Source organism: Dermacentor silvarum, chromosome 11, assembly GCF_013339745.2.
Source record: "Dermacentor silvarum isolate Dsil-2018 chromosome 11, BIME_Dsil_1.4, whole genome shotgun sequence".
NCBI classification, from domain to species: Eukaryota; Metazoa; Arthropoda; class Arachnida; order Ixodida; family Ixodidae; genus Dermacentor; species Dermacentor silvarum.
The window spans coordinates 17,214,252-17,231,282 of NC_051164.1; the positions used below are offsets into that span (position 1 = coordinate 17,214,252).

The 17,031-nt window shown below is 48.4% G+C and overlaps 1 protein-coding gene across 1 annotated transcript in view; it reads left to right on the forward strand.

The window, feature by feature from the left end:
* Positions 1–7,477: 7,477 nt before the first annotated feature.
* LOC125941261 (uncharacterized) overlaps positions 7,478–17,031 on the forward strand; it is a 57,055-nt gene continuing 47,501 nt past the window's right edge. Inside the window, exons 1-2 of the mRNA XM_049658231.1 lie at positions 7,478–8,050; positions 11,419–11,526. Of these exons, the coding sequence (XP_049514188.1) occupies positions 7,478–8,050; positions 11,419–11,526 (681 nt within the window). The remainder of the gene's footprint in view (positions 8,051–11,418; positions 11,527–17,031) is intronic.

Sequence of the window (17,031 nt, forward strand, 5' to 3'; positions counted from 1 at the left end):
AGGTCGTCGCTCTTGACGGCTTCTTCCCAGTCTTCTTGCCTGTTAAAAGGCGAGTGGTGCAATGCTGAACATTGCCACAGCATGTGATTAAAGGTGGACCTTTCCTCGCCGCAGTCGGGGCAGCGGGGATCCACACCCGGAGCGTAGTGGCTCAGCCTAGATCGAGACGGAAATGAGCCCGTCTGCAGCATTCTCAACACCGAGGCCTGGGGTCTGCCGAGCTTCGGGTGAGGAGCCGGGAACTGCCTGCGTCCCAGCTGGTAGTGAGCCGTGATGTCGTGAAAAGTAAGCAGCGGGTCCGTGGTCCGGTCGATCCCCTGCGAAGCCGGGCCCCTCAGACCGGCGCGGTTGACGAGACCTCGCGCCTGGTCGTGGGCCAGCTCATTGGGGTTGATCGAGCCGGGAGAGACGTTCCGGCCCATGTGAGCCGGGAACCAAGTGATGACGTGACGGACCGTGCCTGGCTTGCGGGTCCTAAGCACCGCCGCAGCCTCGGCCGAGACCGAGCCGGCGAGAAAGGCCATCGCCGCCGACCTGGAGTCTGTGAAGATCTGGGTGCGCCCGGGATCGCACAGAGCCAGCGCCACTGCGACTTGCTCTGCGACGGACGCCGTCGAGTGTTGGATGGACGCTGCGTTCAGGAGTTTGCCCTGGGGGTCAACCACCGTGGCCGCGTACGAGTTTGATCTGGGATACTGCGCCGCGTCGACAAAGGACGCGAGCTCTGGGTTCTGCAGGGCAGTCTTGATGAGTGCTCGGGCCCTGGCTGCGCGCCTGGCCTCGTTGTGTTGTGGGTGAACGTTCCTCGGGAATGTGGAGACTCTAAAGGCGTCCCTTTCTTCCTGTTGGAGGGGGACGGCGCACGACTCCGCGGCCTTGGCGGTGAGGCCCGCCATCTCGAGTATTCGGCGGCCGGACTTGCTGGCAGACAGGCGAACGATCTGTGCCGTTTTCTGTGCTTCTACGATTTCGCTCAGGGTGTTGTGGACCCCGAGCTGCATCAACTTATCCGTGCTGGTCGTCACAGGGATACCGAGCACTCGTTTAATGCTCTTCCTGATGAGTGCGTCAATCTTGTTTTCCTCAGACCGCGACCAGTTTAGTGCGGAAGCCACGTAGTTGATATGGCTCATGAGGAAGGCGTGGTAGATCCTTAGGAGGTTGGCTTCGCTGATGCCACCCCTCCGGCTCGTCACTCGTGAGACGAGTCTGAGCATGTTTTCCGTCTTCGCCCTCAGGCGCGCGATTGTTTGCATGTTGCTGCCCTTTGCGTTGATGACCAGTCCGAGCACCCTGAGATAATCAACCCTCGGGATGCGCTGACCCGTCTTCGTTCTGAGATCGATCGGTACTTGATCCAGCGGCATGTCGAACTTGCGGCCCTTTCTGCCGGGCCGGTACAGCAAGAGCTCCGACTTGGTCGGCGAGAGGACCAGTCCCGTCCCCTCGAGGAATTTTTCCGTGACGTCCAGGGCCTCTTGCAGAGCCTGCTCCACCGCTGCGTCCGACCCGCCCCCGCACCAGATGGTGATGTCGTCCGCGTAGAGAGCATGATTGAGATTGACGCCCCCGATTCGGTTTAGTCGGACCGATAGGTCTCTCATGGCGATGTTGAAGAGTAGTGGGGATAGCACCGCACCCTGAGGCGTGCCGCGGGCTCCCAGCGCGTATCCGACGACCTACGGCCTACGGCGGGAAAGCAGACGAGCGTGAGAGAAGAAACCTCCGAGTTGGCTTGTTTGATGTCGTTTTCACTTGCTTCTATTCTAACGAGAAATTCGTGATATTTAGATGACACGAATGTAATAGAATAGGTGACCCGTAAAAGAGCGAGGGATTCTGGGATGCGCCGTCTGCTCGCTGTTTCCGGTTCAACGAAGCGCAGCCGCCGCCACCGCTTCGTCGTTGAAGCCTATTGATGGGCTTGCAGTCCTGCTTTGTCACACTCGAGGATTACCCGGTTGCAGGCGCCTAGCAAAACCATGTTTCAGCCGTTGGCTGCTCAAATTCAAGCGTTAAAGGCAAACTCATGTAACTACTGCCTGGCTGAGTCAGCTGTGCCCAAGCATCAGAGGCATGGCTGCCACTTCCAAAACTGAACCATTTGTGAACAAAAAGAAAATGAACGTACACTGCCACTTACCAGACGGCGATGAGCTGTGTAAGGGCCGACACGGAATGATTCCCCAAGATATTTCTTTCTCTAACATTGACTCAAGAAACAATAACTATTTCAGTACTCGCATGCACATGTAGAGGTATTATGAAACATCGTTTTACGGCGCAAATTTAAACGTGACACAGCGAGATACATACTTAATACTCGTAACCAACTAGCGCATGGCCTGTACGTTAGTTCATTGAACAAAGATAGAGGTAATGCGCAGCCGTAATATGTCGGCTATGCGGCAATTTCTCCATCTTGCTGACAAAAAAGCGAAAACTTCTAACTACGTAACACTTCAAATGAAGCTCGAGTTTCGACCAAGAAATGCCGTTGACAGCGCGCAGTTTTCAAACATTTTCAGCACTTCATTTTCCAATTACGCTAGTTGCGCCGTTACTGACGATATCGGTTATCGGTTTACGGGTCACCTATTCTGTATCTCGCACACGGAAGACAGTCTCGCTTGTCGACAGTTTGCGTAAATCCCAAAAGTTGATCGATTTTGACGGGAAGCGGCAGCACAGAAATTAGATCGTCTAAGGGAAGAAAGACTGTCCAGTGTTTTATTAATAGCTCCTGTCTGGTTTTGCAGAGCTTCAAGTTCATCTGTAGCAGATGCGTCTGGAGCCGCGGGCCGGTTTTTTTCTTGTCGACAATGCCGACACTTCCATAAGTCACGTTTAGTGGCACCCATCGAGATAAACGTTGATTCCGAAACTCCAGAGCAGGATGAGCCCAAATAAAATGTTTTTTTTTTTACATTCTTTGCAACACATGACACGGCCGTCATCAGGAATATGATCAGAGCAATCTGCACAGGACAACGATGGCATTGCGCAGCAAGAAGAACATACACGAACCTAATACACAAAATGCAAAACCCTATATATATATATATATATATATATATATATATATGGCAGTCGGCGGCACGTAGAAAGCAAAAAGTGCCATTGAGAGCCTTAGCTCACCTGGGCAGAGACAAGCAATAGGCTGTGGCAAAGAATTGCCGCCGACTGCAGAAGGTTAGGGATCAGTCCGGGCTTTTAAAGGCAATGCTGAGACGAACGGCAGTCCTCTGGTGACCTGGCTAGTCGATGGGCAGGTGGTCTTACTTGTGCAGGCTTGATACCACCGTGTGGAAGTCCTGCGCTTATCGCTCTTGAACGCTGACAGATGATCGCTGAACGCGTGCCGGGCTGGAGGACCCATGCTCCTCGACCGCATTCCTCTGCGTGCAGAGACAAGCGTCAGGCTGTGGCAAAGAATTGCCGCCGACTGCGGCAATTAAGAATAGTAATAATGATAATTGTAATAATAATAATCATAATAATAATATTAGTAGTAGTAGTAATAATAATAATAATAAGAAGAAGAAGTTGGAGAAGAAGGATCTTTAGCGGAAACATGGTACCCTAGACAGCTCGCAATGCTAAACAGAAATATAGGTACTGTATATGCTAGCAAAGGGAGTGTTACACAGTAACTCTAAACAGAAAGCGGCTGAGACGTGCGGGCCTCTGTGGAGCCCTTGACGGAGCCTGCACTTGTCGCCGGAACCCTCTACTGCTTCCAGATGGTTGTTATAATCAATGCCATTAGCGCATTCCTAGAATACCTCGCGCACTTTTCGGATCTAACCATTTTCTTTCTCGCCAACTATGTACCTAGAATAACATCCAGTAATTATTTTCGAGATGGGGTTTTGCGGGAACAACGGCGGCAATTTTGTAGGATTCCCATTTTCGCGTGTGAATTAAGTAATCAAGCACATCGCTGACATATGATATAAACATATAATGCGTGTTTATAGTGACATGAGTATATAATAGAATGATATATATGTAAATTGCGCTCAGCCGCGGCGATAATGTCGGGGGGTGTCAGGACCCCCTAACCCTGCCCCTGGTTACGGGTATACTCTTTGACGCAACTTAGGTCACTGGATATATGCTTGCACTAGAGTAGGGTGCCTCGATGCCAGCGCCGCCGTTCAGGGTGGTGCCATCCTTTGACCGACCCCGCGCCGCTGCTTTCTCGCTGCGATGCCATCTTGAATCACAGCGAGCGGTTGCGATTGCTTGGTGCCGGTGCTTAGTTCGAGACACAGAGCGCGCGGATGCTTCGCTGACGCTTCTACTTGCTGGATAGTGTTCAGCCGCATGAATGACAAGTTTGTCAAGTGCATCGAGTCGACATGACGGGCTGTTGTGCTCCCAAGTGCACCGGATCGACGCGTAAAGGGCTTCGTTGTTTACGCTTCCCCCGGGACCCAGAGCGAAGGAAGAGATGGGAAGCCCAAGTAAAGCGGCATCACTGGAAGGCAACGGATAGCTCCTACATTTGCGAGGTAAGTGTCAAGAAAGTTTAGACTATCGCACCGTGTTTTTCATTTAAATAAGAAAGTATTCTCTGATCCTCGCTCACGTACCTACGTTCGCTCACGAACTAAGCACTGCACCGATGCTGTCTGAGTAGCCTATGGTTTGCGAGCGCGCGTCGCATAGGCTTTTGCCGTTTTGATCGGCGCAGTCTATGCGAGTAGTACCCTTATTTTAAGGACTGACGAAAATGCTTCGCCGCTAAATAGTCTTACATTAGCTCCAAATCATCATGTAAACCACCTATTTTACTTTTTCACGGGAAGCACACATCGTGTGCCTCTTGTTTCTTTTCTTCCTCAGTTTCTTTTATCGCTACTGGTTATTTGGGACTAAAGAACGCAGTGCTTCTTCTGGGGAGAGCGGCTGTTGTGTACGTGGCAAGCGAAGCATTGTGATTTTCTCTGATTTCTCAGCAGATAGCTTGCGGATCTCAGGTTGTTACGTTATATAGCTGATTTAAATTTTTAGACGAATATATTTGTAGCGTGGTGCTCATAAGCCGATGGTCATTCGTGCTCATTCCCGATCGTAGTGGGTACTGTGACTGTCTTTAAATACCTGTGCACGGTATGCCCAGGTGTAGTAGAGTTAAGGGGCATCCTGGGACCAAAATGTTTCGGCGCTTTCTGGCGTGGTGTCTGTTGTAGCCTGTGCATTTCTTCGAAAGGTGTGAAGCAAGGTAATACAGCATTACTTCTGCGAAAATTTATTTTTAAGCACTGTAATGGGTTCTCTGTATCTACAAGGCAACTTTTCATATCAATAATCACTTTTGTTGTTTTACTTGTACTTTGAAACACTTTGAAGAGGACCTGTACGAGGGGAATTGACAGGATGGGCGCCGTCTGTTAAAGTCAACAGCCCTACATCATCATGGACTATATTTTCGAAGTGAAAAACATTGCTAATCTGTATTTGACTGTCTTAGTTTCATTTACGGTTTTTGTACGCGATATGTATGCAGCGTTGTTTATTTTTTAAATGTAGTTATCAGTGTTCTAGTGGTTATTTATAAAATGTTCTGTACTCGCCATCGATGTGTTTTGCTGATGCGACGTATTCGATGGTAGCTGATGTATTCTGGCTGGATATCTTGATTAATATTACCCGCGGTTGCGTGTTCTGGTTTGTATTCTTGTTTTCGATTTATATTGTGTGTAATAAGGTTGATGTACTCACTTGATCCCCCCCCTCCCCCCAAGTAATGAATAAATTTTTTAAAAACTCTCCCTATCCCGAATTGTGTGTGTCGAGCCTACCTTGCGAATTTTTTTTTATCTCGTCTTTCAACATAACCTTCAGGCGCCACACAGTACTGATAATTTTTCATGTACATATCTCTTTCATGATTGACTGTACTAGACATTACTAAGTAAATGTATTTTGTTCATCGTTTGGTTTCTTGTGTGTACTACGCAAGATTGACACAAACAAGTTACGTTACATTTTTCTCTACAGCACTAACTAAACCTTATTTTCACATCGCAGTTATTTTTACACCAGCTTAATCCTGTCAGCACACAGTTTTGTGGGCAAAAAAAAAGCAAAATTGCGCGTAGATATCGTCAAATAATTGCAACGAACGCGAAGAGCACGGGCAACGCAAGGGAAACTAACCGCCGTGCTCGAGTGGCTGGCTACGGTAAAGGAGGCGTAACGTGTAAACCAAAATGCAACAGCGAAAAAGAAAAACTTCCACACACAGGGGTTCGCAAACCTTATATACCAAGCATCGAAGCGCAAAATAGTGGTATTTCAAACATACAAACGGCATATTAAATGTGATTGAATTAGGCAACTTGGGGCAGGTTCCCGGCGCCATACATTTACGTCTTTAACCTTCGACGAGTTAACGGCTATTGGTTATAAAGATGTGCAGATGCGATACCGATAAAAAAATCCTCATCAAGGCAAAGCACTTGGAAGTGCGCCGCCAGTAACACTATTTATGAACGCAAGCGTAGCTGAGTCTGAGCTCGTGTGATTCAATATGGCGGCGCCAGCGGGGTTGTCTCCACCCTGAATGGCGGCGCTGGCATCGAGGCACCCTACACTAGAGTGTACTATGATGCCCTCTAGGGCTAGTTTGTGCCACTTTTCCTAATAATGATCATAACGTATAACACATATCACCATGCAATTAGACACCCATAAAAAATATGTTGCTAATCGCATTACCATTGCCAAAATTCTCCACAAAATTATGCGCCAACATGTTTTTTTTAATATTTTTTAAAAGATTGTTTGCCAAAATAATGTTCTTGCAGTTTGTTCTGATTTTTACCCAAAGTCGGTTTCTTGGTGACATTACTGATTGTCTCCTTTTTTTTCCCTGCTGTACACTTAATTGACCGTATTGTATATAATGTTTGTCAATTTTTGGTCTTAATGTACACACAAAAAAAGTGCGCGTACAGAAATACCTGTTGAATCCGAAAGGCCGTTCGTGTAGGGGTCAACTTCGCGTAGTGTGATGTGCAAGCGCTGCATTTAGCGATTGAAGCAATTGAAACTCGCGCCTGATGGGCTTCACTTTGAGGCGCGTAGATGTCGCTTACGTCGCACAAATGCGCCGGAGACGCCAAAAAGCGCGGGTGGCAAAAGGTGGTTGCGCGAACCGCACGCGCACGTGGAATGGCGTTAGCGCGTGCATTACGTTCTAATCGCCCGGTCAGAATGATTGTTCGGTTGAATTGCGACCCTTACTTAAACTGTGCAAGGTTCAGGCGCTCCTGTGGGACCTCGCAGGTGGCCATGTCGCCAGTGAATGTAAGTCTTCAAGAATTAAAATCGTCGTGAGTGCAAAAGAGGATGGTGGCGACTGCGTCCAGACAGTTTCCCCGCTAACATTGTGTTCGAAGTCGATACCATGACGATCCCCCAAGAAACAAGGCTACTCAGAGACCGGTGAGAATTCGTCCAACCGATGCCGTGCCGAGAACTGACGTTCAACGTACGTTTCCACAAGTCGGCTGGCTCGGACTCTGAGCAAAAGATGGAGTCCTTCGTGGAACCTGCAGTTGTCGCTGTAACCGTCTACTGCTTCCAGTGCGTGGAATGCACTACAAGAACTTTCGGCGGAGGAGTAAAATTTCGCAGAGTCCTGCCACTGCTATCTGACGATTGGAAAGAGGCAATGGGCGGATGGTTTTGTCAAAAGCATGAAACTACAAGCAGCGATGACCTGCCCGATGTTCTCTCACCGAAACCAGACGAGCTGTTCACGTCTGCGGCGCACCTGCTTGTGCATGACAAAAACGTTCGAGAAGGCGACATCGACAGGGAAAACGGAAGAGTGCGCTGCGGCATGTGCTACACTGTGGTGAGGAGACAGGGGACTCCATCGTCTACAGCATTGTTTGCGACTCGCGTGGCAATAACCCATGCCAACGAGGAGGATGGCAGCCCCGTAGGTGGCGTCGACGCTACGCGCCTACACAGAAGCTTCATCAAAGAGCGGCTGCAGCCTAGAATGACCTCCAGGATTGCGCTGGCGTCCGTAAGTAATCTCAGTTGACACTTTCCTTTGGGCTAGTTGTAGATGGCGACAGTTCAAGTACGTGCCATAGCGTGAGTAGAGAGAGGAACGAGACCGTCCGGTCCCGTTTCTCACTCGCCTGTTTGCGCTGTACGCATGTATGCGCGTGCAGTAAATATTCGCACCTTAAAAAAAAGCGTTTTATTGTTATAAATTCGTTTAAAGAGTTCTCCCCCCGTCGGGGAATCGAACCCCGGTCTCCCGCGTGACAGGCGGCGATACATCTGTGCTAACAATTAGCACGGGGGTTGCTCGCTTCTAAGGTGCTTTATCAAGGGCAACGCTAACGCAATTTCCTGGAGGCCTCATGAGTCCAACTAAATTTTTTTTACGGAAACATGTGAAAACGAGTGCTCTAATTAGAAAACCGCTCTATCGATTTGAATGAAATGTGTTGCACTTGAGAGACAGAGAGCTGCATTCATAGAATGACCGAATTTTACCGACTTCAGAAATCATAATTTTGATTTAGGGTCTCACAGGTTTATTGCGATCGCAATTTACAAAAGTTACGAAAAAGCGGTAACGGTACATTAGACTGCGTGGTTCCCACCGCGCTCGAACTCTGTTTGCCGGGATACAGAGCCGTCGCGAGGTTGCAAGCATTGGAACCAGAGAGCCTGCCCCAGCCGAACGTGCTGACTGCTCTCCGAGCAATCGCAGTAGCCACGTGATCGAGTTTCTGACGGATCTCGGTCGCGCTCCCGGCTAGGAGGTGAGAGTGCCTTCGAGTGTGCTGAGCAGGAGAGAGGATAAACATTTTTATTTTGCGAAAAAGCAATAGGGAAGAGTCTTCAGTCCAAAACGCCGCCCCAACACTTCTTTTTCCCTGCTTCTACATCCCTCAACACCAGCAAGCGCTGATCATCAAAGCAAAGCAGACTAATTAGATCTATTAATTTATATCTTACGTGAATTTGTTACATTGTTTAGACACGTTTTGCAAAAGTCCTACTCACATATTAGTGGTAAACTTGAGAGCCATGTGTAATAAATCAGTTTGTGCGCTTTAGGTGTACGATTAGATGCAATTTACATAACTGTTATATCATTTTTCATCGCGGAGAGTTCTAACTTGATGGTTTCGTTTTGAGAAAAGTTCAGGTTTTCCACAATTTTGATTAAGATATTGACGGCCTAAATAAAGGTTTGCTGCCAAAGCCACTGTATTTGTAACTTTTTAATTTAAATGCAACAAACCTCATCAATTTTGGCGCCGTGGTGGCCGAGAAAAATGATTTCTCCTTACCCATATATTTAGATGGCAGCCCTGAGCTAAAGTTTCCTCTTAACATATTAGCAGTTGGGAAAATTTGTTCTTCCATCATTTTGCGGATGTTTTTCAGGGCAAAGCGAAATACAGCAACGAACAGACACAACCTAGCTTTACTGGGTGCACGAAATCGAAGTTTAAAATTTATTTACCTATTCTATCTTGCGCGGTTGTTATAAAAGCCTTGAAAGTTGAAAAAAGGTTGTAGTCGCTTCTGCTGTTCCTGTAAAACTAAGTTTGATAGCAACTTCCTATACTATTATAATTTCACCCACGCGAACACACTTTGAAAGTGTAAACGTCGAGGGGTGATGTAAGTGAACGGAAAAAAATATGCGCACACGCACGGTGGGAATTGACGAAAATGAAGCTTTCTGTGCTGTTTGCTTTGATCGACAATAATTAGCGGTGATGTTCACGGCGAATATTTAATTTCTTCAGTGTTTAGTGCAAACGACAGTGCTGAGTTGATGGTAAATGTTACCTTCCGTGCACCACTGCTGTTTGTCTGCATAGTACACGGAACACAGAGCGAGACGTGTTTGCTTGAGGCGTTGTTATGCGCCATTGTTCGTAACCTCCGAGAAGGTTCGTATTATTGGCATTGTCTCACACGGCACATCACAGCGTGGCGGAAGTCTTAAAGGGGCCCTGAACCACCCCTCGGGCTCGGTGAAATAACACAGTCCGCGGCTAGCATACGATGTTGCGAACATCTCCGCCACGTTCTGCTGTCGTACGCGGTCTGTGGAGCTCGCAAGCGGCGCGGAAAATCACCTTTTTCTGAAACACTCTCGTTTCAAAAGCCCCATGATCCTCGCTCTTTTCTGTACGCTTCATTTCGTCATAAAGCACACTCTAATACGTGGCTGCTATTGGTCGCTGCGGGCGGCTACACCGCGGCAGCCGCGTTCGAGCGGTATCGTTTCATGGTACGTCTCGGCCGCGGCGCGTATACCCACACACAAGGGGTCATTAGGTACTTTGAACTAAAGCCCCTCTATACACGCGCCACCACCGCTTCCTCGGACAGCAGGTCAAGGAAATCCCTGTAGACCCCTTTGTGCAGTGAGCAAAGCCAGCAATTTTGGCTGTTTCCGCATTGTTGATGAACTGAGATGTTTCAGCCTCTTTGAGCCGGCGACGTCTTGTCCTGTAAGGGGACTATTTCTTGCACGCGCGGAGGGAGTAGGGCGGGCGAAATCAGGCTGTGTTTTTTTTTTTTTTTTTTTTCATGTTTAAAGGCAGGGGAGGGGGGATGAGGAGGCGCTGCTCGTGCATGACGCGGGTTTAAAAAAAGGCGCTTCAGTCGAGGCCATATCGAAATTTGACTGTGCGAAGGGACTTCTTGTGATTATTCGCTGAATTTCTGTTAGAATGCTTCGATTGCCCACCAAGACATGAAAAACGTAAATACAGAATCTTAAACGCAGCGAGGCGAAAACGGCAAGTCTAAATACCTCGTTATTGCCATAAGTAATTATAGGGGCATTCAAGTTGCGTGCACGGGGTACCACTTGTACCGGTCTAAAGTCATGATTACGCATAATGTCGGCAATTTCACTTGCTCCTGCGCTGAAGGAAAGGAATTTAAGACATTTTACTAGGAGGCTTTCTTTTACGCGTAGACTATACAGCGGACAGCGAGGAGTAACGCCTTGACTTGCGCGTTTGCAGTTTGGACACAAAATAAGTACTCCCTTTCATGCTGTGCACAGTTTACGCACCGAGAACGCCAGTCTGGCGGCAGAATGTGGCGGGAATGGCGAGAGGCAAACGAGTTAGCTTGCAGGATTCACTCGGCCTGTAACATAAATACTTTGTTCCGACCAACTTATACCAACTGTACTCGGGTGTAGGCTCAGGAACAGTGTTTTCATTCGAAATGTCTAACGAAGAAAAAAAAAAGGGCCTGCAAATGTTGAGGGTATTCTCAAGATTCCAAAATGTATTGCCACTGACTGCTGTACGCTCTATAAAGAGGCGCTCACTGAACGCGTCTATCGCTGCGATCGAGCTCGCTTACCCTAAGCTTACTCCGTCTACACTTGCGCAGGGAAAGCAGGTGCTGCTGCTGTGGCTGATGGAAAGTGTGGTACAGCACTTCTCCGCCAGGGAGGTGCAGCGCAAAGAAGTGCGCGTCGACCTGAAGGTCGGCAGCAAGGTGAGCATATCGTACCGTTTGTTAACAGCGAGGATCACTTTGTCGGTGTGCCGTAGGGAAGTACGAGGCCTCCAGATTGTTTTGAGATGAAAGCAGCGAAGAACGCAGGGCGAGTTCATGTGGTCAACAAGGGTCGCATAAGGGATGCGACCCTTGTTGGGACCCTGCGATATTTCCTGCTACTCGGAGGCAATTCATCTTCAACAGTCTCAAAAATCGTCCGCGAGCTCTTCCTTTAGCGTCTACCGAATCAGGTACGGATGATTTTATGTGACTCACCTGCGGCAACCTCCATTGAAGACTTAGCAACAACGGCAGACCAGATCATGGATACTTCCCATCCTTTCGTATCTGCCATCGACCATTTTCAGGCGCCAGTCTCTAGTCCGTTACAGTTAGAGCAGCGCTTTGACGAACGCAGCGCCTCAAACGCACAGCTTGCTTTGCAAGTGCATCAACTAACTACTGAGCTAGCTACCTTGCGTTTCTCTGCGGGTACAGACCAGTCACGTCATCGCACGCCCAACCAAAGCAACTCCCGCTATTCCACTGCCGCTATTTGTTGGTACCACGTCCGATACGGCACTCGTGCACGTCAGTGCCGTCCACCGTGTAACTTTTCGGGAAACAGGTCGGCCCAGTCACTGATGACAGCAAGTGCTACCGGCCCTACGTCAAGCCGTCTTGTCTATGTCTCCGACCACGTAACAAAAGTTCGCTACCTTGTAGACACTGGCGCAGAAATTTGTGTGCTTCCGCCTACCTTTGAGGACCGAAAACGACATCGCCACGACACGTCCTTTCTCATTGCGGTCAACGGTTCTAATATTAGAACGTATGGCCAGAAATCAGTGACTCTTCATCTTGGAATGCAGCGCCCCTTTCGATGGCTATTCACCATCGCTGACGTACGTGGCCCCATCATCGGTTCCGAGTCTTATGTTCTCACAGTAGTTTTAACGTGGGCTCCCAAAGCCAACCGGCTTTGGGAGCCCTGTGGAATGGTATGCAGCGCACCGCCTGTAATACTTTATACAAATTATACTACATCGCCCATGGCCTCCGACATTGGGCTGCGCGTGCTCGCGCCACTATTCTCGGAGGCAATGTATCCCCCCCTTTTGAAGAGTCGTTCAAATCCAGTCTGTTTGGTGGCACGACCCTTCACTCCGATCGTACGCGGTTGGCACTTTGGCGACAGGGAGTGTTCACGTGTTCCGGATTAGGCACATCGCTTCCACCTTATTTTCTGTCTTCACTGGATTGCACACAGTCAGGATTGTTGGTAACCAGAACTATTTCGCCATCCTCTCCTGTTCGCGCCCCAGGTGAGCCATAGGGCACGAGATGACGCCTGTTTCGCACCAGAACACCACTCGGCGTCTCCACCACGTAGCTTTGGTGCCGTTGCCTAGGCCTCAAACACGAGAAAGAACAAACACGAGCGCTGTTCCGCAACAGACGACAGTTGCAGTACAGCGCTGGTGTTTGTTCTTTCTGTGTTACGTCGTTGTTTCCGAATGCGCTGCCATATTGCATCATGTCTGGCTTCACTTCTGACACCATGTAGTGAACACACTTCAAGACATGGTGATCCCTGGTGGAAAAAAGCCCCGTGCATTTATTTGCGCTCCTCTGTATACAAAGTCGAGTGGAATGGTATTCAGCGCCGCCTACAATACTTTATACTGCATCTGCAGGTCGTCTCCGGGGCTTTTATTCCGGCTGCGCCGTGAGCTCTAGCATGGGCCGAAGGCGCCGAGCGCATGTTCCCGTCGTGGGGGCGTGGTGGCTTTGTTGTGGTACTGCTATAAGCCAGAGGTTGCGGGATCAAACCTCGGAGGCGGGAGCCGCATTTCGATGGTACTTAAATGCAACAACACCCGTGTACCGTGCATTGGGGGCAGGTTGAATAACTGCAGGTGGTCAAAATAATTACGGGGTCCCCCACTACGGCGTAATCAAATCATGACTTTGGCAACTAAAACTCCAGAAATTAATTTTAATATAAACCAATCTTGCAGCTGAAAATGAGGGTAACAATAGATAAGTTCATGCTCAGCTCATTCGGTGTGAGTCAGCCCATACGGGCTGTCCACAGTACGCGGAAATGTTGATTAATTTAATACGCCCCACACTTAAAGGTAACACCGAACAAGTATGCAACCTTGCATAACTTCACGAAGACATCTCATTTTAAAGAGAATCGGCGGCTGATAACAGGCTTAAAGGCAGGTAGACATTATTTGATTAAAAAATCAGTGCGGACGCCTACATGCCTAATGTGGGTTCTAATCGCTGCTGGTATTCAATTAGATGCTCTCTTTACCAGTGAGTCGTGCTCCGTATACGGTTCTGAAACCAAATCAGTCGCAACGTGCTCAAAAACAAGGTCCTTCTCAGGAAAGGTAACTTTGTGCCGCAGGTTTTTCGGCGCGATGAAGCAACGTTGAGACAGATTTCGCCACCGACCGTAACGTCCGCATTTGACCGTAATTATTGTTTCAGAAGACAGAAGTGAATTTTCTTCTTGTGAATATGTTTTGTGCTTCTGAATGGAAAGTCGAAAACTGCTGGTGACCGTGAAATTACTGCGGCGCCGGTAGACTTTACGCGACATCCCAACGCAAGAAGCGTAACGATCCTTTGTTTGTTTGGTTGCTTGCTTGTTTGCCCCTTGTTGAATATGGCTCATGCTGTTGCGAAGTCCGTGCGTCCGAGTGGCCACGAATGAGTCATGTGTGGTGTCGTGCCAAGTTCCGGGAGAATGGAGTATCCAGAGAGTTGAGAACAAAACGTTTTATATACATATGTACATAGTGGTCTCCATGATCATCGGAGCTTACAACATGCGATGTCGTTGCATGACCGAGCGCCCTTCCCAACACTCAAGCTCCCCTTTTTAATCCAGCTAGTTTCCCCCTTTCACTCATTGAGGGAGTTCACTGAGGTGCTCTTAGGCCAATCACAGTCTTAGATCAGGTCGCCATATCCCGCACATGACGTGCCTTCGTTTCCCGCCCGGCTCCACCTCCAATCTTGCCTGGTCGCCCCCCAAACACGGACAGCGGTTGACACCTTGGGAACCGAACGTTGATGTGGCTGGCGTCCGCGGGATTGCCAGACGCTGGCCTTTTTCAAGAGTCGCCTCTCCGTAGCGGTCAGTTCGCGGAAGCCACCATTTCCACGGAAGGCGGTGGCTGTTGTCTCGAAAGGGCTCCAGGTTGGCGCGTCGCAGTCGGCCCCGGGCCTCGTCGTGGTTCGGGCGGCACTGGTAATTCAGGCAAACGCACCAAAGGGCGACGTTGCCGTTTAGCGACGCATGAGGCAGCCTGGAGACTAACCGCTCATCCATGAGTCCCAGGTGGCACTCCCCGGACGCGAGGACCGACAAGCGTGAAGACCACTTGATAGCTTCCCGTCTGCCGATGAGGCCTCCTTTGTCCCGTAGGATCGCCAGACACAGCAATACCCACTATGGAGGATTGGCCAAGATTAGGATGAAATTAGAAGGTGATTAGTAGTGCCAAGAAAATCCTTCTTCTTCAGTTTCCTTTTGCAAGTCTCTTTCTTGTCGTATGTAAGCATATACACGCTCTTATACTCCCGGAAGCTTTCATGAAGCAACAAAATAGGAACAACAGACTGGGAACAGAATGCCCAAATTTTATTGTTGTGATAAGACCATTGAAGTTACTATCCACCAACAACTGTGTGAAATCTGTACACCACAATTTATCGGAAGGGCGAGACCCATAAATGGCTGTTAGATTATGGACTAAAGTGAAGTTGGGGTATGCACGTGAGATGTGCTTCCATAAGTCATGTTCCATGCTCTTGTCAGCTTTTAAATCTGAAATACGCGGAGGCAGTAGGAACTATCGACCAAAACGTTTACGAACCAAGGAATCTGACGAAAAGCTGAATATCTCCGCATCCTCAAAACGCAGCCTGGTATTCCAGGCTGCGTTTTGGTATATGCGACTACTGATATATGCGAAAAACATTGCTGCCCAGTGCAGCAATCACGAAAGTCGTTTGACGCCATTCTCAGGAAACGATGTGGTCATTGCGGTACATTAATGCATGCACTGCTTTTGCAGCATTGGCCCTAAATGCGGTATGGACCGTCTGATAGAAGAGCGGCCAAAATTTGTGCGCAAAATAAAGGTACGTAGTCTTGTGCTACTGTGCTGACCTCCGCAAGACAATTTCTGTTCAACACACTTTCAGACAACCGGAGACCACTCTTCTGTGAGCGCGTAATACGTAATTAATTTAAAACAAGGACGTTGGGAAGTTCAAGCTGGCTGGTACTTCACTGAATAAGTAGTTGCAGCACCAAACACACTAGGGAAAAAAAGGGAAAGGGTCAACGTAGAAAGGCTCGATAAAATGTTCACCGGCATTCCTGAGTTTCCTTGTGTTATAACAATATTTATATTTCTACGTTGATAAAATGCCGTCTGAAAGTGCCTTGAACAGAAATAGTCCTATGCTAATCTAAGCAAACAATATTTTTGCATTAGAAAGTGGCACTGATATTTACTTTGAAGAACATAGCGCAAAGCATGCTTGATTGCGAAGCATGATAGAGCGTGGTGCACGCAACTAATGTTCTAGATAAACCGCTTGTCGCTGAAAACAATTACATTTTCTGTTGAGGAAGAGTTTATATATGCAACACCAGTTCACTAGAATTGTGAAGAAAATTTAAAATTTGTATTCAACTACGATGACACTTAGTCAACGCGAAATTTTGTCGCTCTCAATTAGACTCTCAATGACTCGTCGGCGCGATGTCTTATGGCTGAGTCACGAGATCTTGTCCCTGCCCGTGGGGGCTGTGGTTATATGAATTTTTTTTGTTAAAAAAATGAAATTATAGAATTTTGCGCGCCGAAATCACCATATGATTAGGAGGCACGCCGTATAAGTTATGGTGGACTCCTGATTCATTTTGACCACCTGTGTGGTTATTTAACGTGTGCCTAAATATTTGTAAGCAAACGCGAGCGCTTTGGCATTTCGCGCGTATCGAAATGCGGCGGCCGGGGCCGAATCAGCGACCTCGATCTTTGCAGCGGAACGCCAAAGCAACTGGGCCACCACATCGGGTGGTGATATACAGCTGATACATTATTGATTTGATTTGATTTATTGATACTGTCAGCCCATATGACGGGCTATTACAGGAGTGGATTTAACATACATAAAGAGAAGTGCAAGAGATTACTTGGGGAGCGCCGGGCTGCGCGAGACGCAGTCAGAGCGCGAGAAAACGCATCAAATGAAAAAAATATTTTATAGCCGGAGCGTAGCAGCTGACAAAGGCTGGTCCCCCGACTGACGTCACGGAGGTGCTGTTCGCAGCGCCGCTCCATCGCTCGTTCACTCAGCTATACAGTCTACCGCATCCGCTCGTATAGTATGCATAAAAAGATGAACGCTACGCAAGTACGAAGGATGGGGAACAAAGATATTCTATTTCCAAAACAAAGTTGG